The sequence below is a fragment of the Electrona antarctica genome (assembly GCF_951216825.1).
Source record: "Electrona antarctica genome assembly, chromosome: 16".
In the NCBI taxonomy this organism is placed as follows: domain Eukaryota; kingdom Metazoa; phylum Chordata; class Actinopteri; order Myctophiformes; family Myctophidae; genus Electrona; species Electrona antarctica.
In genome coordinates this window covers 39,170,673-39,195,717 of record NC_136797.1, presented here as the reverse complement: position 1 = coordinate 39,195,717, position 25,045 = coordinate 39,170,673, and the positions used below count along the sequence as shown (strand labels likewise).

The 25,045-nt window shown below is 42.4% G+C and overlaps 1 protein-coding gene and 1 long non-coding RNA gene across 2 annotated transcripts in view; both read right to left on the bottom strand.

Moving 5' to 3' along the window:
• LOC306939125 (uncharacterized protein) overlaps positions 1-13,328 on the bottom strand; it is a gene marked incomplete at its 5' end in the record, with an annotated part of 161,250 nt that extends 147,922 nt beyond the window's left edge. The window contains one exon of the mRNA XM_079523625.1: positions 13,203-13,328. Coding sequence (XP_079379751.1) covers positions 13,203-13,328 — 126 coding nt within the window. The remainder of the gene's footprint in view (positions 1-13,202) is intronic.
• A 9,938-nt stretch (positions 13,329-23,266) lies between these two features.
• LOC306939655 lies at positions 23,267-24,696 on the bottom strand. The gene is made up of 3 exons (XR_013791901.1): positions 24,627-24,696; positions 24,150-24,272; positions 23,267-23,768 (listed from the first exon to the last, which is right to left on the bottom strand). It is a non-coding gene; the product is annotated as an uncharacterized lncRNA (long non-coding RNA).
• Between the last annotated feature and the right edge of the window lie 349 nt (positions 24,697-25,045).

Genomic DNA, 25,045 nt, shown 5'->3' with positions numbered 1-25,045 from the left:
CAAAATTGGAACGTTACAATTTGTGTTTCTGTTTGCCTTTTAGGCTTCGTAATCACAAATTGTGCAAGGCAGATATGATACATAACTTACATATACAAAGAAATCACTGACACATTTAATAAGAAAGAAAAAAAAATCTGTCCAAAAAGGAAATAGTCATGAACTGCTATTTCATCAATTGATAAACAAAAACGTTAAAGCATGAAATAGAACATAATGCGTAATACAATCTTTGTATACTTTAACAGGAAAAAAAGCATGAGCACCCGCATAAGTGCATAAGCACTTCCATAACACAATCCCTCTAGAAATGGGAAAGGCGGAAACAGTAAAACTAGGCCTAGCCTAGAACAGTCAACTCAAAAGGTCGGTGACAAATGCTCCCTCCTCTCTCCTTCCTTGCATTCTGTGGATCTCTTGGCATGGGGCTTTCCCTGTGAAGACAGAGAGGCCTTGCCAGGCCTGCTGCCTCATGTTGGCCTCCACTTGTTCCTAGCATCCTTTGGCCAAGGCTATCTCCCTCTCTCTTTAAAACTGTTTGCTCCACTCCGTGCCAAAAAGTGAAGGCTCCGTGCTTAGCCTGAATTGTTAATTGCTGTGGCCTATTTGTTTGGGCAGCGCTTAATAGTCTTTGTTAGCATACTCTCACCATATTGGATGCATATGGAGTGATGGACTGTTCAAAGAGAATGGTCCTAGCCTGCCTGGGTGAAACACCTGGGGAAGTCTGTGCGGGCCAAACCGCCTGGCAGTGCAGCAGTGTTGATTTCGTTGACTAGAACTATGACGAAAAATGTTCCTCAACAGACGAAAAGGGAATAAAAATGAAAATAAAAACTAAGCTATGATGACTAAAACTAAATATAATGACAATTTTGTCACCAAATAGCCAACTAGTGCTGCACGATTCTTGCTAAAATTTTGAAATGAGATCACATAGGTGTCTGAATCTAGATCGTGATCTTTTTTGATTAATCGTGCAGCATTAATCTTAATATCGTCATAACAAGTGTTGGCAATAGAACCCGCAAAGCGCCAAACTCACATGCTCCAATAACTGTTTGATTGATAGATTGATTGAATAGTTTATTAGACAGAATGTATAAACAGCAACAGCGTAAACACTCAATCCAAAAGGGATAGCACCAAAGAAAAGTCATTGCGGTCTTGTTTCCCTATGCAATCAATTCATAGACATGACATGAACAATAGCAACAAAATTCAATATCATCACAGGTAAAAAGACAAAAATGAATATCATCACAGGAAAAACATAAAGCACTGTATATACAAGGAGGGGAGAAGAAAGGGGGGTGTGATCAATTCCTCTCCCTTGGGCCTGCTGAAAGGTGGATTTGTAGTCCTGTTTTGAAAGATTCAAGTGATCAAACAAATTTGAGGGAGAGGGCCAGGGCATTGGATGGCGGTGCTGTAAAGGAGAATTTACCGATATTTGATTTGAAAATGTGTGGTACCATTGTGGCTGTGGGTATCGCTCACTTTTTTCAGGTAGTTAGGCAGGTATGTGGGCAGTACTGAGGGCATTGAGGGCAAGGTTGCATTTACAATTTTGAATGTCAATCCCATTTTCAATTGCTTAACTCTGTCTTCAACCTGGAGCCAGTTTAGACTAGCAAAATGGGTTGGAAAGAGGTGGGTCATGGGCCCCAGGCCGAGAAGTAGTCAAATTAGTTTGTTTTGGGAAGTCTGAAGCTTATTCTTAAGTGACATTGGGATGCTGGAGAACCAAGAGGTGGAAGCATAGTCAAAGGAGGGCTGAATTAGAGCACCCGCAAGAGTCTTGACAGCTATGTTAACCCCTTGAACATCATTTGCCAAAATAGCCAATCTACAAACACATTGCCACAGGTTGGCTATTTTCGTTGAAGAGATTTGGTGGAAAGAAAAAGAGGAAAGACAGCGAACCTACTGTAGTTCAGAGCTGACACCAGTCAACTAAGTGTTTGGTCTAAGTGTAGAGGATTTTATGATTTATGTACAGATTACTTTTTTATTATACCGTAGTTAGACTGATAGTTTCTTAGTTTACCTATGATCCAAGATTCTCAGGTTTACCTTGCCTACTGTAAATCGCTCTGGATTAAGAGCATCTGCTAAATGCCTACATTTAAATTGTAAATTGTGAATGATGTTTGTCTCGAACAGAGGCTCTTCATCAGGTCAAACTGTATTCACACCCACAGACACACAAGTCACGTAATTAATAATTAGTGCGCAGAACACCACAATAGTCATCATACAATTAAATATAACTGTAAATTCTATACAAATTAACTCTTTGTGTGCTAGGTATTAATGATTTAATTAGGCCTTCACTAAGTCCTTCCCCAACCCACGTTAGCAGCGAAGAAAGCTTGACCTGCATAGCAACCGTTGCTAAACTATTTGGATTGGCATTGGACAATCGCTTTTTGGGGTGGGATTTAGTGAAGGGCTAATTCAATCGCCAGTGCCAGTGTTTTGCAAGGCGCAATGAATCCAGGATGTAAACAAGAGGCACGTCAACCGCTGGATTCTATTATTTTTTCCTAATCCTATCCTAACACAGCACCTCAACAAGTGATATGTGTATTCTACCAGTCTTTCATAATCAGTGTTGTGTATAAATGCGGAGCACTCACACATGAATTGTGAACAAGTGAGCGTTTGCAAACAACAAACATGCACGTGGTCATCGTTTACTCCCACGAAAGCTAGCAACACCGGTCCCTGTTGCAATTTGGTGAATAAATAACGGCTTTGGAATAATGTACAGTACCCCCGGGGGGGTACAGGGGTAAAGTGCTAGCTTCGCGTACAGTAGCAATCCTTTTTTTCATTTCTGACGAATCTGGTTGGCTCGTCACCACTTTGGACGTGAAGTCTTCCCACAATTGAGAGGGGCAAGACTTAATCTGCCTGGGGCAATATGCATTGCAAAGGCAGATGAAGGCTGGCTATGCGAGGCTAGACAGTGGTCACTGTGGTGCATCAAGCTTGCAACGTGTGCTGCTACGCCAACAAAATTGGACTTGTTCAGGGAGAGAAGCTGCATGGGGAGGGTGACCTTTGTCATAGCACGTACTTCTATGGGCTGGGGTGGGGCCTGTCAGTGGGGAATGTTGAGTGGGAGTAGTAGGGCGGCGGCACGACACTACATCCTCCAGGTGGGGGCTCCTCACTGGCAGCAGGTGAGACAGTAGAGTACAACAGCAGCGGGAGGAATTCATTTGTTTTTTAAGCCGTGACATATGCGCCCCCCGTCAGAGCCACTTCCGGGTCCAACTGTGTTTTTGTCAATATGCCGCAGTGCTGTGTCTCTCTGTGTTTGAACCGATCTGAGACTAAAGAGAACACTAATGTCTCGTTCTACAGAGTAAATGGCTGCAGTTAATATGGTAGGTTGCAATTTGGGTTTGTTTTAGCCAGAACATGGCACATGCCAGGGAATGTGGTAGTATACTTTTATAAACAGATCATGGCACATTGAAAGCTAGCCTTGGATCAAGAATTGCATAGATATTGTATCATGTCATACGTCAGATAAAATAAATCTATCGATAACAGTCTTCATCATCCAAGGCTAATAAAAAGCCAGGGAACGTGGAATATAACATTAAAAAACAGAATGCCTAACATTACCAAGCTATCCTAGTAGTCAACTCACCTCGACGTCATACATTTTCTTTTAAATGGACGCTTGTACTTTTCCTTTAATTTTACCCCTTGGGAGAACACTCACATTAATAACTCTATTCGAGTTGAAAGCATTAAGATTCACGCTTTCCGATATTCTTATTTACAATGAGAAGCAAACAGGAGCTGGTGCCTCTTGGACCCCGACATGACGTAGGATTACAAAATGATGTCGGACTTAAAACCTGAATAGGCTCTATGCACACATGCCATTTTTTGGAAAGAACTTGGGCCCCTTACCCACTTCCTTCCAGGTGTTCCCAATGATACTATGAAGGCTGTGTGCATAGAGCCCATTGGCACGACTACAAAATTGGAAAAAATAATTGGATACAAGTACATGTTTCCCTTTTTTCTTTTTTAAGTCAGCCTTGTACTTGAGGTCATGTGATCACTCACAGTCAATGCAGCTCGCTGCTCTAATCAGCAGTGCGTGTTCGGGTGAAATCAGTGGGATCTCACATCAACAAAAACATCAGAGCGAGTTTCCTCCATTTCACTGTTCATTCATGCAGAACTGTCACTGATGATGATGACAGGGAAAAAAACGCACACAGCAGTGACACATCCAGCTATCTATTACGGTGTGGCTCTGCAGGAGTCTAGCCATCTACAAGGGTCTGTCTGTCTGTCTGTGTTTGTGCGTGTGCGTGTCCGTGTACGTGTGCGTGTACGTGTGCACGTGTGTGTGTCACTAATCTTGTAAATCACTGGAACAAATGTTTTCCACATGACGTTTATTCAATTTAAATGCAGTGTTAATTTTGTAGACTAAAACTACGAAGAAAAAGGTTTGTCGACTAACCTTTTTCACTGATGAAAACCAAATAAAAACAGATAAAACAAATTAAAACTAGACTAAACGGTTACTAGTTACTAGACTAGTGCAGAAAAGATCCAGTAGAACTAAGTCATTTTATGCTTGGTTGTGTGCGGGTGTCATGCCCTGAAAAGTGCAGATCTATAAGCTTTGTGAGCTTGTAGATCAACTATTATAAATCAGGGTTTATGACGCCCATCAAGGCCCGCCAAGATACATTTTAGTTAGTCGACTAAAACTGTAGCTTTAGTCGACAAAAATTTGACTAAAAGTAAAACATTTCAGATGGCAAAAAAATTGAATTTTATTATAAAATCTATGACCAAAACTCAATCAAAATTTGCTGTAAAAATCAACACTCTATGTACTGTACACATTTGGAGTCCCACGTCATATAGATATGGCATAGACATAGATTACGAACACATGAAGTCTGAGCTCCACATTTGAGCCATGACGTTCCCATGTGGATCGTGAAATCCACATCTTTAAAGCCATTACGCACAACAGGGGTAGTACCACAGCTACGTAAAGGCTATGGTTATTTGGGGTCCCTTGGCATGTTAAGGATTGGGAACCCCTGATCTATATTGGTTCATGTTTATTCCGCTTTCAGCATGATCACGAACGTTTAAAAAGACAGGTGCCATTAAAAACACTGAATGTCTTTGCTGATTACAATATAGGCCTTTATTATAGGGCCTACAATCTAAAATTCTACATTGGGACTGAAAGAGAGAAAATTAAAGAGACAGACAGAGAGAGATAGACATGGGCAAACATACCCTCAACAGAGCCCTCAGCACTCCAGTGCTTAAATGAGTACATTATTGGAGGTCGCATCCATGAGGTTACATAAAAGATACCCTGGAGCCATGCTATTTCTCACGCAGACACGCACGCACGCACGCACGCACGCAGACACGCACGCAGACATGCACGCAGACACGCACGCACACACACACACACCATTAGCGGGTCTCGGAATCTATTGAATTAAGTGCACGCCTGGATTGAAGTGTGCAACTACTTTACACATGCCTATAAAGCTTCATGTTCATGAGAACAGAAACCGATACTACTGACTCATATTAACCACTTAAACCCTATATATATACTGTACTTCGGTTAACGTCAAATATCCAAAAACAGCAGGTCTTCAAGCTTGTAGATCTGACATTTCCAAACGTTGGTCTATTGTGACATGCCCAGTCAGAATAGGGTCAGTGGGGTTAAGGTTGTGGTTAAGGTTTAACCACGGCTCTGACTGAACATCAGCTACTGTATCCATGTTATTGATTATCTGAGTCAGGGGTGGGCAACTTTGACGATGGAGAGGGCCATTATATTTCCATACTCACTCCAGAGGGCCACGTTGCATGCATGTCGAAGCAAAAATAGCCGATCTACAAGTTCAAAACGCGTCGCATCGCGACGCGTTTTGAACTTGTAGATCGGCTATTTTTGCTATATTTGAATTGAAATCCTGAATAATTTTTTGCTATTTTTAATTGGGATCCTGAAAAGTCATTTTAACTAAATACAAATATATCGGACATAAAAAGGACAATAACATTATTTGTAATACTACTCAGCAAGCTACGAATTTAGACTAAGTAATTAAAGCGGGTCATGTTTGCATGTTTGGAATTGTAACAGCTGAAATCAATAACATATCAGTATTCCGAAATGAATCTGAGAGCCACATTAAGTGAAGGTGGGGGCCGCATGTGGCCCGCGGGCCGCCAGTTGCCCATGTATGATCTGAGTTGTGTCCATGAGCACTTTTGTCAACCGTGTATTGGCCAAATAGCCTAATAGGGTTAATGTTTTCTCTTATTTTAGGCCTCTGTCTATGTTTTGGTTGCCAGCTAAGAGATGTAATGAAAATAAATAAATGTGATTGCTGAAATAGCACTCCTATTTGCATTATGTGTTGTTACACATTAGTTAACCTCTTTCAACCTGGTGTCCCTGTTTTGGGCATGCCGTTATAGGTGAACAGTGTCAGAAAACATGAAAGATAAGATTGTCAATATTTGTTGAAATATCCGTTGGCCAATATTGAAATATGTGTTCAATATACTTTGGCCATACGATGAAATACATAGAGCGTATATGGTAAACCAATCACTATTGGATATATATGTAATTTATGATTTGTACTGTATGTTCGTTTTGTTTTTATGTCTTAATTGTATTGTTAAGTGTGTTATGTTGCGCCCCATGTGTTGTCATGCTCATGGGGCATGTCTGTCTATTTAATTAAAATATTGAAACCAATCGCTATTGATTGACTGACTGACCGACTAACACTTTTATTGACAAAAATGCATACATGAACAAAGGGGATAATTTCCATTTTTCCATTGTGTTCCTTCCAGTGTAAATGCATGTGTAGTAGCAGTGTTTTGTTTCCAACATAAAACTCGAGTTACTTCCCGACTTGCCTACGTAATGGAAATACGAGTGAAATAGGACCCTGGCCACTGGCCAGACTGCAGAGTAGTAGTGAAATGAGAAACAGAGGAACGTAGTGAATCACGCTGGATTCCAGGCTATATCAGAACACCTCCCCCCTACTCTCCGGGCTGTCTAGAAGTGTATGTAGCATCTCGGTTGGAAATGCAGTAGAATAGATGACCTTTGAGCGAGAGGAGGGAGTTGTAGATATGCCATGCAGAACCGTTTGATTTACATCCAAAGGAGCTAATTTGCAACCATTTGTAACCAGACCAGGACTACAAGTCACACCTCCCCCCTCTCCACAAGGAGGAACCAAAGCATTATGGTCATTGTAGGAATACAGCAATCCAGTCAAACCCTAGTCAAACACACAGACTTCATTATTTTTCTGGCCATAGGGTGCAAAAAATTACTATTAACATTAAGTGACTGCAGTTTCTTCCAGTGGTGAAATATAAGTAAAAGTATCAATATACTGTACTGCAAATACTTACTGTTACAAGTAAGTAGGTAAGTCTGGAATTCAACATTTACTTGAGTAAATGTACAAAAGTATTGGCATCAAAATCTTTTGAAAATAGACAATCTACAAGCTCCCAATGCTGGTGAAATGTAGTATATATGGCTGTATGTGGTTACTGTATTTAATAATAATCAAAAATCTACAAAGTAAATACTGTAGTATTTACTATTTTGTATATTCATTATTTTGTATTTTGTATGCATTTTATTATTATTTTGTAGTATTTACTATTTAGTACTGTAGTATTGCCAAATAATTGTAGTGGAGTAAAGGTATATTACTACTTTGAGATGTAGTGAAGTAGAAGTAAAAGTACTGAAAATTGGAAATACTCCAGTAACTTGCACTTAAGTACAATACTTGAGTAAATCTACTTAGTTACTTTACACCACTGATTATGGCCCCTCCCTCAACTCCTCTCTCTCTCTCTCTCTCTCTCTAGAAAATGATGTCGGAGATGATACAGACAGACAGATAAGGACCAAGACACACAGGGAGATGGAGGCAGAACCAATGAAGCAGAAAGGGGAAGGAGAAAAATTCCAAAAATATATCTTCCAAGTTCCAACATGACCTCCTCCTGAGACATGGCTTCAACTAGTAAACATGCTGGAAATGACAAATGCTGCCTGTGTACACTGCACAATTGTGCTACTAAAATTTTGGAATGTTTGTTTATTCACTTTGAGAGTTTCAAAAAGGGACCCAAGTCGCTTGATCTTACGTGCCATTGTCACAAACGTTATGTTTACAGTGGTGTCTTTAAATACAATAGCCTACATTTCATCTTGAATCTTTTCTTATAGAGGTAAGTGATAACAGGTAGAGATGCAGCACTTACAGTATATTGAAATTTTGGGCAATATCAATATCCGATAATATGCCGGGTCAAATCATCCGATACGGATATATTACATTATTATATATTTATATTGAGCTCATTGGTGATTTTTTTTGTTTGCCAATATAGATCGGTAAATATCGGTGAAAGATACCGATATTGCATTTTTAATATCGGACGATTTTTTGTTGTTGCAAAAATGTTGCAAAATTGTGCTACCGGTGATGGACCAAAAGAAAATCAGATACATCTGACAATAAAGTATCATCAATCAATTTCCACGGGAAGCCGCTACATCCCGGTCATGTTGCAAATGCGTTGAACATTATTGGAAGTGGATTTTTTAATGTACTGGTTGACTAACCCCAGACAGTGGTGTGCAAATCAGTAAGACAGTAGTCAATGTGGACAATGACTGACTGACGCCAAATGTTGAAACACAAATACACAACAATCACTGCCACTGCTAACAGTCAGTAGGCCTGTCACAATTATTACATAACAAGCTTAAAACACGTAAGCTTGTAGATCAGCTATTTCCGCTATTACTACATTTTCTTTTTGAAAGTATCAATGAAATGATTAAATGTGTCATTCATTTCTTTGTATATTTAAGTTAAAGTATATTTAACACTTTTTTAGCGGGGACATTCTTCAAAATAAATGCACTAGACTAGAGTGCCAGCAGATATGGCAGATTTTACTCCGAAAAGCCCCTCCCTTCCGTTACCCACCAAAACCGGGAGGCATAATCTTCTGAGCCGACTTGGGGACCCAACACAAGGACAACACAAGAGATGGTCACGGCCACACAGCCAACTCAAGGTACGGCCACGGAGCCGACTTGGGGACCCAACGCAGCTCCTCCAAGAAAAACAAACAAATGAACGGAGCTGAACGTGAATCCCCCCCACCGCCCACCCCTTTTTTTCCCTCACTGTATATGTTTCTTTTCCCTTTTTACCTCCTTTATGATGAATTCCTGTTCTGTCCTTTGTCTATATAGAAGTGTCTATTTGTACGTCTCTAAATGTTTTTGATGAATTGAACATTGTGGACCCTATTGGAAACAAGTGTAATGCTTAATTGGGTCGTCCACTCACAGTTAACAGCCTTTGTATTGAGTTTGTGCTTGAAATGTACTGTAATTCTGCAAACTGTTAATACATTTTTCAATCAATCAATCAATCAATGTTCTTACCTCACGCTGGTCACGCTAAAGTCTCTCTAGAAGTGTTAATATTCCAAACGAGATGCATGCTGAAGACAGAAATGAAGACAGAACATTGTCCCTTTGGTCAAAACCATGGAGAGCTCCCTAGATTAGGAGTTACGAGCCATTCTTTTGGAGCCGTAAACAAGGAAGTGAACGGCAGCGTGCATGCGTGAACGGTGTAGTACAGCAGGGGTTCTCAACCCGTGGGTCGCGACCCCTCGGGGGGTCCCCAAATTATTTTAGGGGGTCCCCAAATTATTTAAAAAAAAAAAAAAAAAAAAAAAAAATATTTTCACGATTTTTCAAAAATAGCAGACCTACAAGCTCGTAGCGCGCCACTCGGTGGCGCGCTATGAGCTTGTAGATCTGCTATTTTTCAATAGCTAAATTATAACATAATGCTTAAAACACCAAAAGGGGTTCCCGCCCAAAATTAGGTTAGGTTATTGTGGGGGTCCCCGAGACATTGCCAAAGCATTTCCGGGGGTCCCCGGCCAAAAACGTTGAGAACCCCTGTAGTACAGTGTAGGAGAGGCCAAAATATATATATATATTAATAAAAAAGCCCTAAAGACGTGCATACACGTCCAAGGCCACCTGCGGTTTGATTAGAAAGGACGTGTCCAAGGCTTAATTAGTGTTAAATTGGATATTTAATCTGACATATCTGCCCTGTACAATTTGTGATTATGAAGCCTAAAAACCAAACAGAAATTAAATTTGTATTGATATGTTCCAATGTTCAATTCCAAAAACACAATTAAATCATTAATAACAATGAATTGTGTGCCAGTTAATCGTCAACTTAAATTTGTAATCGTGACAGCCCTAACAGCCAGACATGTGCCAGTGTCCCAGTTCCTCAGTCTGCTCTCATCCTACTATGCTGAGGCAGATGGGTCACAGTCAAAAACCCATGTTTTGTGTTGAAAATTGAAATAGCTTAATGACCAGAACTGGTGCCTATCCGAGAGTTTGAGCCAAAATGTAATTCCATTCATAGACTTGGAGATGAATCATTATTAGTCAATCATTATGGTTAGCCAGTGCCATCTATTGTTAAGTACAACATATTTTGAATGCCTCAACTTTCTTTCATAATAATAATAATAATAATAATAATAATAATACAAACCCACCCCCAACAAACCCACTGCCACTACATTTGAGGATGGACTCTGCCAAGCTTTCACCCAGGCCTTTGCTACACTATTGCTTCCATCCATAAATCTAGATTACTTTACGAACGGTAGGGATGCTTCACTTCACTCATGATTTGTCTTGCTGTGAGACCAAGAGTAAATAATTGCAGTGAATGAATCATTATTACAATAGCACTACCAACTCCTATCCCTACCCAAGCTGCACAATCACTGACTCTCTGTCTAATACTGTACGTCAGACAAAGACAGCATATAGACAGCTTATACAGGGAAGTAGACATCACACAAAATAAGTACACAAGTAAACAAACAACATATGATTCAGACCCTATTGAACCAAGGCATTTGTCTTTATCTGAGCTATGCATTAATTGATTTTATTCATTAATTCATTCTCAATAGAAATGCATGTGAGATTGACTTACTGTACAGCAGTGGTTCTAAAATGGGGGTACGTGTACCCCTAGGGGTATGCAGAGGTATTGCAGGGGGGTAGAAAATAGAACATGGAAAACACATTTTAAAATAAATGTGCTCAGGATGCTCTGATTTCAAGTCTGTCAATCCTTTTAATGTATTCTTCAATGTATTCTTCAAAAGGTCTGTTATCGTTCATTCATAGCAATGGTGGATACCTCATAATATGAGGTATCCATATATCCATATTATGTCCCAAACCGCTACTCGTCAGGATTCAAATTCAAAAGTAGCAAAAACAGCAGATCTACAAGCTCAAAACACAACGCAAAACGGTAAAATAATGGAGATATGAGCTTTCTGCCCGACAGCAACGACATGCTAGATATAGTTTTATATGTGGTAGTCGGGTACAGTAAGGAGGAAAAGGGGGGTACTGGAGCAAAACAAAGTTTTGAGCACCCACAAACTGTAACTATAGGCACACATACTTTCCCTGATGAAGACTCTGTTCGAGTCGAAACATGTTGGCTTATTTTAACTTTTCTAAATAAAGTACATTTATTTTTATCCACCCTCTCCTCATTTTTTTAACCTTTTGAGTGCTCGGATCGCTGCCTTTTCTTTAGTGTAACTAGGTTCCCTTTGATAGACACTATCTCTCACATGTTCCCTCTCTTTCTGCATACCCCCTTCCCGTCCCTTTCTCACTCACACACACACACACGCACACGCACACACACACACACAGACACACACTATGTAAATATGTGCCAGTCATTTATGACGCCAGCTAAAGCTCCCAAGATCAGATACAACATGCATACTGTATGTACACGCACCGCTGTAGCTATAGAGCATACTTCTTAGTCTACACATCCATTTCAGGCTCACATACAAAACACAATCTTTTACAGTAACTTAAGGCTTGGTCATGAAGAATGACGAAGGAGGAGGAGAAATTCAATGTTTGTAACGACGACAGCAGGTGCCCCGGCTGCCTTCCTGCACTCAGAACGAACGCGGCGGGGAGCATTTTCAATGTCGTCAGTCTGCGTTGCGCCGTGTCCATTTTCAAATCGACATCAATGCAACACACGTTACCGACACCAACACTGACATAATCCTCAGCCTGTGACGTCAAATCAGTCGTGTTGCGTCAAAGGGCGTACACTTCCGCATTTTGCAGGAGAAATTCACAGACATAGGGTATTCCCCCCCCCCCCCCCCCCCCCCCCCCCCATACATGATCTCACATCAAAACAATAGGAATCAGGTTCAGAATCAGCGAAGTTGTTCCATTTACAAACTACTAAACACACCTCTACTTGCACCCCCTCCCAATACTGTATATTGGGGGGGGGGGGGTAGACCAGAGCAAAGAGGACGATATCCTCCTCTAGGGGAAGAAAAAAACGTGTGGGTCATGCTAGTAGGGATGTCATTAGAATGCAAGGAAGGATGGCATTCGAAAAATATCAGGGAGTGCTCTCATCTCCGTACGTACAAGACGGATGTGAGTGGTATGTACGTCCCAAAAATTATAATAAATCCCCCCCCCCCCCCAAAAAAAAAACCTTGCCCACAATTCCTTAATAACAGGACATTCCCTCACACCACCATGAGCATAGTCATCGTCGCAAGCATCCTTATCATCATTCCCTCAGAGCTAAATGTCTGACCAAGCGAACACAACCTGTTCCAGATCAAATGTGCACGATTGGTTTCTCACACGCACGTGCGCACACACACACACACACTTAACACACACATACGCAGACTATAGCTGCAAATTCATACAATTGTGGGAATGCACCCTAACCAAAATCTTCCACAACAGATGGAGGGCGGAAGATTGGAAGGGACAGTAGGTGTGTGCATGTGCGTGCGTCAATGCGCTGCGCGCATGTGTGTGTGTGTGCGCGCGCGCGCGCGCGTGCGTGTGTGCGGGCACACACACACACACACACACACACACACTCACGCGTAAGCGCAATAGAGGCAAATGGAAGAAATAATATCCCCCTGCCCTGCTTTCAGAGGCAGCCGGCCAGCCATACCTTGCGCCTGCGATCCCGGGATTTATTCCTCCTCTTCTCCTTGGCCTCCTCCTTCTCCCTCAGCTCGGCCGCGGCAGCCCCCGCGATGTCCGCCTTCTTGCGGAGCTGCTTGGCGGCTTGCGCCATGATGCCGTCGCTACTCCTCCTCCTCCTGCCTCTACTGCTGCTTCTGCGTCTGCGGTCGCCGTAGCTCCTCCGGCCCGCCGCCTCCCGTTGGCCCTAATAGCACCGGCCGTTGTCGTCCCCGTGCTGTGTCCCTCTGTCGTTTCCCTGAGAACACCACCCCCCCCCTCCCCAACACTGTAGCACCTCTAGCCTTGGTGGCCACCACTGCTTGAGTGCACGCGAGGGAGGGTGACGGCAGCGGCAAGTCTGTGCCTTGATGTGTGCGTGTGTGTATATGTGTGTGTGAGAGGGAGAGAGAGAGTGGGGGAGAGGGGTTGGGGAGGGGGGAGAGGGAGATAGATTAGCAGGATGCTACGCGGCAGTGACTGAGTCTCGGCAGCAAGACAACAATGCTACCGTACTAATGGTCCTGATGCTGTGCTGCCTGCCGCCGATGATGATACTCCTCCAGTCGGCTCGCATGCACTGCACCGTCCGTGATGCCTCCCCTCCCCCTTTTCTGCCACCCTCCCTCTCTCTCCTCCTCTATTTCTCCTCCCTCTCTCTCTCTCTCTCTCTCCCTGCACACACGCACGCACACAACCAGTCAGTCACGCAGTCCTGTGCACGGCAGCACAGGGGGGATCCTGCTGCAGAGAGATACCCCTCTCTCTCTCTGCCTCTTCTGTTGCCTCGTCCTCTGCACACCCCGACGTCGTTCCTTCTTCTTGGCTCCAAACAACGTCTCCCTCTTGCTGTCAGAAGAGCTACAGAACGCTAGCTGGTACGAGTACAATCTGATCGACGAAGGCACCTGCAGACTGCCTGTTTTCTTGCACGCACTCTCCCCCCTTCTGAGCATGCTTCTTTTCGCGGCTCAGCGCCCTACCCCACCCCGCCCCACCTCTAAAGAGAGAGAGAAGAGGACAGATGGAGGGATATAAAAACAAGTGGCTGGTAGAAATAGAGGACTAATTATCTAACTAAAATGCAGCATCTAATCTTATGTGGAGAAACGTGGCCATGCAAGTCAATGTCCCTCCCGACCGTCCACCTCACCACCAGCCCCGCTTCCCTCACGTTTTACTGGCACAAGGCAACGAGGAGGAATACATCACAAACATGAATGCTTCATAAAAACTGCATGCCCCTCCCCGACACCAAATCTCTCTCCCTCCATCTCTCGCCATCCAACCATCCTTCTCTGTATTTCTCTCTCTCTTTACATCACTCTCCCTATAACCCCTCATATCAGACCACGAGAGCGAGGAGAGCATGAACGGGTGTTTTTTGGGGCAGCATTTTATAGAAAATGCAAACCATTTACCAATCTGGTAGGCTACTGTATGCTGGTTAATAGGACACAGAATATGAACACAAATACAACATCCTTGGCGTTCATTTAACTCCAAGATGTGTACAAAGGGAACTAAAACGGAGCCGGTCCGTTTGGTTACGTTTGTACACACCTCAAAGTACATTATAGTCAGTTCTCTGACTATAATTAATCTCTGATGAAGGCTGCATATAGCCGAAACACGTAAGCGTTCCTTTTTGGTGTGTGCCAATAAAGAAATGGAAATGTGAGTACTCCATTTATTTAATTTTTGGATGTGCTACCTTTTTGGAATTTTGAAATTCCTATTTTTTGAGGTAGTCAGTTTGGTATATTTTGGTTTATTTCACATCATTTGAATATTATGTAGAACATGTAGTTCCCGTCAAATTTCTCTTTTGGGCCACAAGCTAAAAAGATTGGGAACCACTGTTCTATACCACTCATATGCTATTGTAATGCAGGGGTTCTCAACGTTTTTGGCCGGTGACCCCCGAAAATGCTTTGGCAACGTCTCGGGACCCCCGCCCCGCCCCCTCCCGACCCCCAATATAAATTGACTGCTACAATAACCTTAAACCATTTTGGGCGGGAACCCCTTTTGATGTTTTAAGCATTGTTATAATTTAGCTATTGAAAAATAGCAGATCTACAAGCTCATAGCGCGCCACCGAGTGGCGCGCTATGAACTTGTAGTTCTGCTATTTTTGAAAAATCGTGAAAATAAAATTTATTTATTTTTATTTTTTTTGAAAATATTTTGGGGACCCCCTAAAATAATTTGGCGACCCCCCGAGGGGTCGCGACCCACGGGTTGAGAACCCCTGTTGCAATGCACCATGGATTCAAATCTAACCCCCCCCCCCCCCCCATCCCAGAGGAAGACCTCAAGGTTTGGTTGAGCTGCCGATCCACCATTGTCTGATTTGCTTACCGATATGGGTGGGAATTGTTCAGGATCTGTCCACGTCAACATGGTAGGCGGTGGAAGACTGTCTGCCGTCTGTGTCAGCGACGCGTCGGACATGAAAGTTACCTGTGTCAACATAATGATTAAGGCTGTCACGATCGTTACATTTGAGTTGATAATAAACTGTCAAATAGCAATTAATGATTAATGTCGTTTTTGACAACATGTGAAGAAAAAATACATTTCCGTTTGGCTTCAGGCTTTGTACACAAACATTGCACAGGGCAGATATGACTGACACCATAACTTATGAACAAATTATATTACTGAAAGATACAAAGAAATTACTGATAATAACAATAAATGATGTAATTATGGTCAGATAAAAAACGTCAGCATTTTATACTTTCAAATGTTTTCCAATAATAAAGAAAATAGCCAATCTAACAGACCACAACTCATCACAAGAAGACTCATTGTGAGCTTCACCATTCTTTTGAAAATGTATGACAATCTTTCAACATTGCTTAAATTCTGTCCCTATGTAAATCATGAATGCCAGGGTCAAAGTGGATAAAATAGTGTGGACAATGATGTTGAAATAAGGACGGAAATATGACGTTCTGTTAATTTCATCCAGCTGTTTTATATACAGTAGATGAAAGGAAATAATCCTAAAAAAATTGCAAAAATAATTGTGATTATCTCAATTCATTGCAATCAGGCGATTATGTAATAATTGTGACATGACCTGACCAAGGCAAGCATCAATAAAACATGAGTTGGGAGTAAGAATGTTGACTGTGGATACTGCAGGGGTCATTAACATGTAAGTACATGGACAATGTGTCCGTGGCAAAGACTTGGTCTTGTCTGTGGAACATTTGAGATTATTTGCTAGGCGCTAGCCCCTCCTATATTCAACTATTAGTGTAGATTTTCGTCTTACACAACCATTAAATTCCCACTGACAATGAATGGAGAATTTACGTCATATGTGGACGAGCAAATCGGCAATTTTTGGCCTATACAAAGAGCGAGCAAATCGACATGTTATGTCATGATGATGTACGATGATAAGAGCGCCCCTCACTTCACACGGGTGTGATTTTTTACACACCATTTAAATGTTCATATTTTGATCATAATGTCACCCAATTACTGAATGTCAAGTATTTCTTCAGAATATGTATGACACTGTACTTTTTGGCAAGGTTCTCTTTTGTCTTAGAGAGAACAGAGAACTACTAGTCATTGGTCCGACAAACGACAACCTACCTCAAACCCTAACCTAACCATAACCGCAAGCACAGGAGCAGCGCATGTTGGACTAATCCCAGCTGGTTTATGAGGGACAAATAGAGCTGTCAATCTCACTTGAATGGAAGTATTTCTCGGATAGTCCCTATAGCAAGCTGGGTCGGCGCTTGTGGAAGTTATTATTATTCTCTCGGTAGTGAATCGGTATAATTCATAAGGTTAGTTTAACTGAGATATATCAGATTCTTGCTTACTTGCACTATTGCACTTCTCTTCATTGTGACCGAAGGTCGCATATGGAATCGCGCATTTCCCGTCAATGAGTCACACCCCAGGTGAGAGAGCATGTGGCATCACGTGACATCATCAGGGATGGAGCATGTGGCATCACGTGACATCATCAGGGATGGAGCACGTGACATCACGTGACATCAGGGATGAAGCATGTGATATCACGTCCCTGATGTGATCAATATTAAGCCCATATATGGAGATCCCTGATGTCATCAATATTGGCCAGCAACTCTACATCTGACCTAAAACCTCAATCCCTTAGATCTCCATATATGGAGCTGACCTGTTCTGACATTCCATATGTTGATCCTTCCCCATCCATCCTTCCTCTTCGATGACTCCCTTTTGACTGATAACTGTCCATTTAAACTCTAGACGGGCCTGCCCCAAAGTTATTAGTGCAGCCGCGCCCAGCGGCCGGCAAAAACTAGAGTTCTTAACAGGCCTGAAAATTAAGATCTTATCCCCCATGCCAAAGCGCCAGCGCTCACCCAGCAGTCTGCTGTCACCCAGGCGGATGTGTGCCCGCGACCTCGCCCTTTAGGGTTCTCGCCCTCAGGCGTCTTACTGGTTATACGCTGGTTTATAAGGAGATGTGACGTCATTCTGTGACGTAACGCTGTCCTCCGTGGAAACAGTACTAGTGTCATACCAATAGTGGTTTCTCAAATGTTTTATTTGCATGGACCCATTTGGTTCCATTTGTTTGTACACTCAGTTACAGACCTCATTCAGGGCTCTCTCTTTGTGTTTCTGGTATTATTATCATTTTGTATGGCTGTGTCAAAAATGGAATTTTAACAAAAAATGTCCAACCCCAAGCCAGCATGGCGATGACCCTTGGGACACTGGCATAGGATGCATCCATTAAAAGCCTCACCTGAAGATCTGCTGGTAGTCCATTCCCTGGACACTTTATTCCCAAGAGTCCACAGACATTTCCTGTGAAGAAGAATGACCATTATTAGTAGGTGCATTTTGAATGCATACCTAGTGTACTTTATTATTCAGAGAATTCTAATAGGAAATGTTATAGAACATTTCCTATTACAATTCTTTGAATAATTGACTACACTAGGACCCCAATGGAAACAAGCCAATAGGCTTTCTTGGATTCATCCTTTTAGTAGACCTTGTGATATACTGTACTTCCCTGCATGTGCCTGTTCATGCAAACTGTAAATAAATTATAAACAATAAAGTATTCAATCAAAGTATTCGGTTTTGTATGTATCAAAGTGGTTAGCGTTTACCCACACAATGCTACATTGGTATTTAGCGTAGGCCTACATATACATATTTAATAATAATGTTACATGTATCTCATGCAGCCACGAAACAATAAAAACAGGATGGCGCGAACTGCAACCCTGGCTCGTCTATCTATGCCTATAAACTTTCGACTTGCTTTCTTATTTATACACGATATGAATGTGACATTATCAAAACCATAACCTTTAAATAGATATCTAAACAAATAGGCTACTAACGTTGTGTAGGGATGTGGTAGTGAAACTAGTTTGGAGATAGGCTATGGATGGTAAAAAGGTCTACGGTATCAGACCTCCACACAGCTCCTTTCTATGTGGCGCTTAGCCCTGGTCCAGTGCCAGGGCTATGTGGCTCTGGACTTCTAGAGGCTAGGCTACGTCTTCTCCCTATGTTGATATTTAGGTATAGCAACTATAACACAAGTTAAAAAAAGAACCTTACCTGGCCACATGCTGCTCTTGGTAGAAAGCAGAAAACAATCTTAATCCACTTTAAACGTCAGGCGCAAGCAGAGAGAATGAACGTTACAAGGAAGTGGGCGGGGCTGACAGACAGGTGTTCATTTAGCCTATTGATTATGTTGCATGGCCTTTTAATATTGTCGTGTATTTTGGACACGAGACCATACAAACTTAACCAAAACGGGAGAGCGGAGATAATTGTGAGACGGCAGCAGACAGCAGATTAGATGTTCCTTGATGTTTATTTCGACAACACGGCATAGCAAGACATGGCATAGGCTCCTCCAGCCTCACGGCCTCGGATCGACTGACTGAATGACAATAGAAATCTAACGGCTTAAGTACATTTCCACACAATACACATTGGACCAGACTACCATTTGGCCATTCCTAGAAGGATCACTGTGGCCCTTTGATCTACTGTTTTAGCTTGGAACTCCTTTTGTCATACAAATAGCACAGGATAGCAAATGGCAAAGCCCTCACCACATGGGATCGGCGTGGGAAAGACAGTCACATACTTTGGAGACGAACTGACTGGTGCAATTAACTATACCTAATGAATAAACAGGATCACCCATATGCTAGGCCCACGAACATGAGATATTGTAAGAATTATTGATTCATAATTCACCACATTCCCCCTTTGACAGACACAGTCTGTCACTATGAAATATGAAACCATAATTATCTTACCAGTTACCACCCCCCTTGATCCTCAGTTTAACAATACTCAAGACACCAGAATAACAGCTTTCCCCAACATAGTTTTCAAACAGACATTCAAGATTACACAACTCGACATAAATGATTTCCATTACAGTGTTACAAATACAATTTCGTATCAGTGGATAATTCATAATTGGTTTCCATTACAGTAAGTTCAAACACAATTTCGTATCAGTGGATGGATCGGATCAGAATTCTCTTTGCGTTATTTCAAACTCTTATGGCTAAAAATGTCACAGAACATTAGGAGGATAATTTCCCTGTTGTTACTCAAATCTAGGATAACATGTTTATAAGCACCAGATCACATGAAACTCTCTCTTTGGAGTTCACAGGACCGAAATCAAAATAAGTCTTAGACTTATCCTGACCATAACACACCAAATCACATAAACCTCTCTTGGAGATTCACAGGACCAATAACACACCAAATCACATGAACTCTCTTTGGAATTCACATGAAAAATAAGAAAAAGGAAGAACACGTTATATCCCAGAACAGAAGCCAACAGAAATTTAACCCCTCACTAATAACTCCCATCCCGTAATTTAAATCACATTTTAAGCCCTAGAAAACCACAAAAGAGTCAAATTAAACCCTCCTTTCAACACTGTCGGTACTACACGACTACCAATTAATTACCCTGTAATTTAATCACTATCCTGACTTTAAACACTGTCGGCACTCAACGGCTGCCAATTGCCCTGTAATTTAAACATAAATGATTAGTACAAACGAACGTGACGCACAATTGTAATCAGAAAGAAGGAATGTCCGTCTCCCTCATATGAACAAAGGAAATTCTTCTGTCTGCCGCATTCCGTTACCTCAAAGTTCGCTCAGCTGCATGGACCAAGTTGAGAAAATGTTCACCGCTCTGTTTTCGCTGAAAGTTCTCGAAGCAAACTCTCATCATCTCATCATCTCCCCCCCCTCCCAGCTCTGAAACAACAGAGATGGGAATACGAAGAGAAAAAGGCCGCAACGTAACTTCACCACAGACCCCGTGCTGCGGGTCTGCAAGGCCCTCAGCTTGCGTCGTCAGTCGGCATGGAAAGTGGAAACCCGCCGCCACGCCAAGCGTCGAGTGGCCGCCTCTCCCCGTCGGGATGAGCGATCCCCTCTCCCCCTGGAACGCTGGTGGCCCCGTGCCGTGCCTCGCTGCATCGCTCCTCCGCTCGCCGTCCCCCGCGTAGAAGGTGATGATCAAAGGCCCCTCCCGTGTGGCTGTCCGCTTCGCCGAATGCACCGCTGTCCACCCGTCCAGCGGCTGGCCCCGGCGATGCATGTCCCCGTAGCGCAACACTCCCCATCGCGGCGGTCCGTCGTCATCCTCGTCCTCGTTCCGCTGGAACCCGTCGTTGCCGTCTTCCACAAAAACTCGCTGATTAGACTGAATAAAAAGCCGCCGATTCTTCCTGTCTGGCGCTGGAACGCACCATCTGTCGTTCCCTTCGCCTGACGCAAAAAATGCATCAACACGACCGGTTCGGCACCATAGACACCGGTTTCTAGGCACCACATGTCGTGTATTTTGGACACGAGACCATACAAACTTAACCAAAACGGGAGAGCGGAGATAATTGTGAGACGGCAGCAGACAGCAGATTAGATGTTCCTTGATGTTTATTTCGACAACACGGCATAGCAAGACATGGCATAGGCTCCTCCAGCCTCACGGCCTCGGATCGACTGACTGAATGACAATAGAAATCTAACGGCTTAAGTACATTTCCACACAATACACATTGGACCAGACTACCATTTGGCCATTCCTAGAAGGATCACTGTGGCCCTTTGATCTACTGTTTTAGCTTGGAACTCCTTTTGTCATACAAATAGCACAGGATAGCAAATGGCAAAGCCCTCACCACATGGGATCGGCGTGGGAAAGACAGTCACATACTTTGGAGACGAACTGACTGGTGCAATTAACTATACCTAATGAATAAACAGGATCACCCATATGCTAGGCCCACGAACATGAGATATTGTAAGAATTATTGATTCATAATTCACCACAATATCACCCTGGAAGTCTCTACTAAACTGAACATGTCAATTTGGGGATACGGTTTTTAATAGTTTCAGAGTGTGTGTGTGTGTGTGTGTGTGTGTGTGTGTGTGTGTGTGTGTGTGTGCGCGCGCTCGCGCGCGTTGCATTGCTGGAAGCCACTGACACATAATAAATTAATAATAATAGGCTAATAATAATACACATACAAACACTCACAAGCATAAGGACCATCAGAGGAAATGGTTTGATATGCATCATTTATGAATAAGAATTAACTTAAACTGAACATGTTTGTAGCAGTCAAGAGGAGCACAGCCTTTATGTCTCATACTATATATTTCATTTAATAAATAAAACAATTTCCACCCTATTCAAGAGTGGAAAAGAGGCATGAAAAGAGGCACAGTAAAGATCTGTGAAACCATGGCCCTACTTCATTGATCCAATGAAGTAGGTTCCCTCTACACCTGATCTAAAAGCTCACAACGTGACCCTTGTCACCCTTATGTAAACAAGTCTCACAGTAGCCTATAGTGCTTTTTCTGGCTTAGCATTTTTTGTGTTGACCTGTACTGGACTGTACCCATTCTGCTATAATTTTACTATATTTTACATACAACATACCAATACTGTATACCAGTAAGACGCCTGAGGGCGAGAAGCGGGCTAGGTCGCGTGCAGCGCCGTGCACGCATCCTGGGGTGACAGCAGAATGCTGGGCGGGCGCTGGCGCTTTGGAATGGGGGGTCAGATCACTATCAACATATCCGCCTGGGTGACAGCAGACTGCTGGCCGAGCGCTGGCGCTTTGGCATGGGGGGTAAGATCTTAATTTTCAGGCCTGTTGAGAACTCTAGTTTTCGCCGGCTGCCAGGCGTGGCTGCACTAATAACTTTGTGGCAGGCCCGTCTATAGAGTTTGAATGGACAGGTATCAGTCAAAAGGGAGACATCGAAGAGGAAGGATGGATGGGGAAAGATCAACATATGGAATGTCAGAACAGGTCAGCTCCATACAAAGGGTTTGAGGTCAGATGTAGAGTTGCTGCTGGCCAATATTGATGACATCAGGGACTCCATCCCTGATGATGTCACGTGCTCCATCCCTGATGTCACGTGACACACACCGACAGGAAATGCACGATTCCATAACTGCACGATTCCATAACTAGGGTCGGTGGTGGCTCAGGGGTAGAGTGGCTGGATGGATGGTAACCGCAAGGTTGCCAGTTCGAACCCGGGCTCCCCCAGAGTTAGCGTCAAAGTGTCCTTGAGCAAGACACTGAACCCCTAATTGCTCCTGATGTGCAGGTTGGTCCCTTGCATGGTTTCCTCCGGCATCGGTGTATGAATGTGTGTGTGAATGGGTGAATGTAATGCACAATCTATGTAAAGCGCCTTGGATAAAGGCGCTATATAAATGCACCATTTACCATTTACCATTTGCGACCTTTGGTCGCATAAAACAGCTGATAAAATAATCTTCCAGTTTATGCTCTTTCCAAGACAACAGATTAAATCCGGTGATGCTTTTTAGGAGTTTTTATCATTGCTGGAGCATGTGTTGCAAAATTAATTTCCAATATGAACAGACAACCTATCATCATCATCATCATCATCATCATTTGCCCAAATTTGACCTGATTAGCAAATACATCTAAAATGGATCCATGAACACTGACAGCTCAAACTACAATATTTTGTAAAACATAAATGGTGCATTTATATAACGCGATTTATATAAAGCGATTTACATAGATTGTGCCATTCACATTGTGTCATTCACAGTATTCACACACACACATTCATGGAGGAAACCATGCAAGGCACGTACCAACCTGCTCATTTGGAGCAATTAGGGGTTCAGAGTCTTGCACAAGGACACGAGGGGGGCCCATATACCATCAAGCTTGTTTCTCATGCTCAATATTTACTTCGACAAAAATAGCAGATCTACAAGCTCACAATGCTATATTTTCAGTGGCTGCAGGCTGCAGCTAAGTTTAAAGCAGGCTTCAGTCATCCAATGACCATTGAATACTGAACGTCCTCTGTTGGGCTGACCGGTGCTTTCATCTTGTGCCTCCCATCCCGTGGCATCCTTTAGGTTTTCTGACCACAGGTCACTGACCTCTTGTGGCTCCATCACAGTGTCATACAAGACCACGTTAGCAGTGTTGACCTGGGATATCATATACAATATTGATTGATTGAAATGTATCCACTCACAGGTGCAGTTTTTGAGGACGTGAATACAAAGATGTACATCAGTTTTTTAAATAGTAAATCACAGGTAAAACAGTTATTTAATTTGTCGGTTTCATGTTTAGGATAACTGGTAAATAGTGCATTTATACTGTATAGCGCTTTTATCCAAAGCACTTGATTTTGCATTACACCCATTCACACATACATCCACACACCGCGATGGCGGAGGAAACCATGAAAGGCACCAACATGCAACATGCATTTTCTAATCATTATCTACTCCCGTCCCCATGTAAACAAAATGTATTTCTTTAGACCAGAATGTCAGATTACAGATTACATGGGGCACACAAACCATGCTTCCTGCAGTGACAATAAAAGGCAAACAGCACCACCAGCAGGAGGAGGATGGAACCAACAGAGACGCCAAGGTACAGATGGGACTGTGGAATGGAATCTGAGGGAAGATTTGGAGAATCTAAAAAAAGAAAACCATTATGATGATAAATTGAAACAAATAATTAGGTGCATAGTGAACTTGTCCTTGGTAGACAAAATACTCATACTTTCTATTACTATCAACTACTGTATTAGCCTGACACTCTGATTCAGGGGCGGGAGCCAGGATACTGTTGTATTGTTTTCTATCCTAGAAATAACAATAGTATAATTTCAAAGGTTACTGATAAAATCGTATAGCATGAGAATAAGGAACAACATTTCAGCGTAAAAATGTAACTCTAATAATGTGACTCTGTCTAACATCTCGCATGTTAATCGTTTGCAGCATGTGAGGTGCCTTGCAAATGTCCTTCATGAATATTGCTCTTACCTGTAGCTGTATGGCTAGTAGAAGCTGTATTTTTGCCTACACTGGAATTCCCAGATGTATTCATTCACTGAAAAATACATTAAAAACAAATGTCCATTGCTTACTCTTAGACATATATAAAATGAAAGCTAATTGTGGTGATTAAATTACCGCTGCACTTGGTGTATTTAAAACATTTATTATTATTTGTATCTTCTTCTTCAGTTGTGAGAATGTTAAAGGTATAGTTGGTTGAAGGCAATAGACTTTAAGATTAATTTGTAATGTTTATGAAAAATGAATACATGTCTGCAATAATAATGCACAACATGCATAACATAGATGCAGATACATTTCCTGCAAAGGCTACAATTTACAATTTACAATTTAGGCATTTAGCAGACGCTCTTAATCCAGAGCGACTTACATTAAGCAATAAC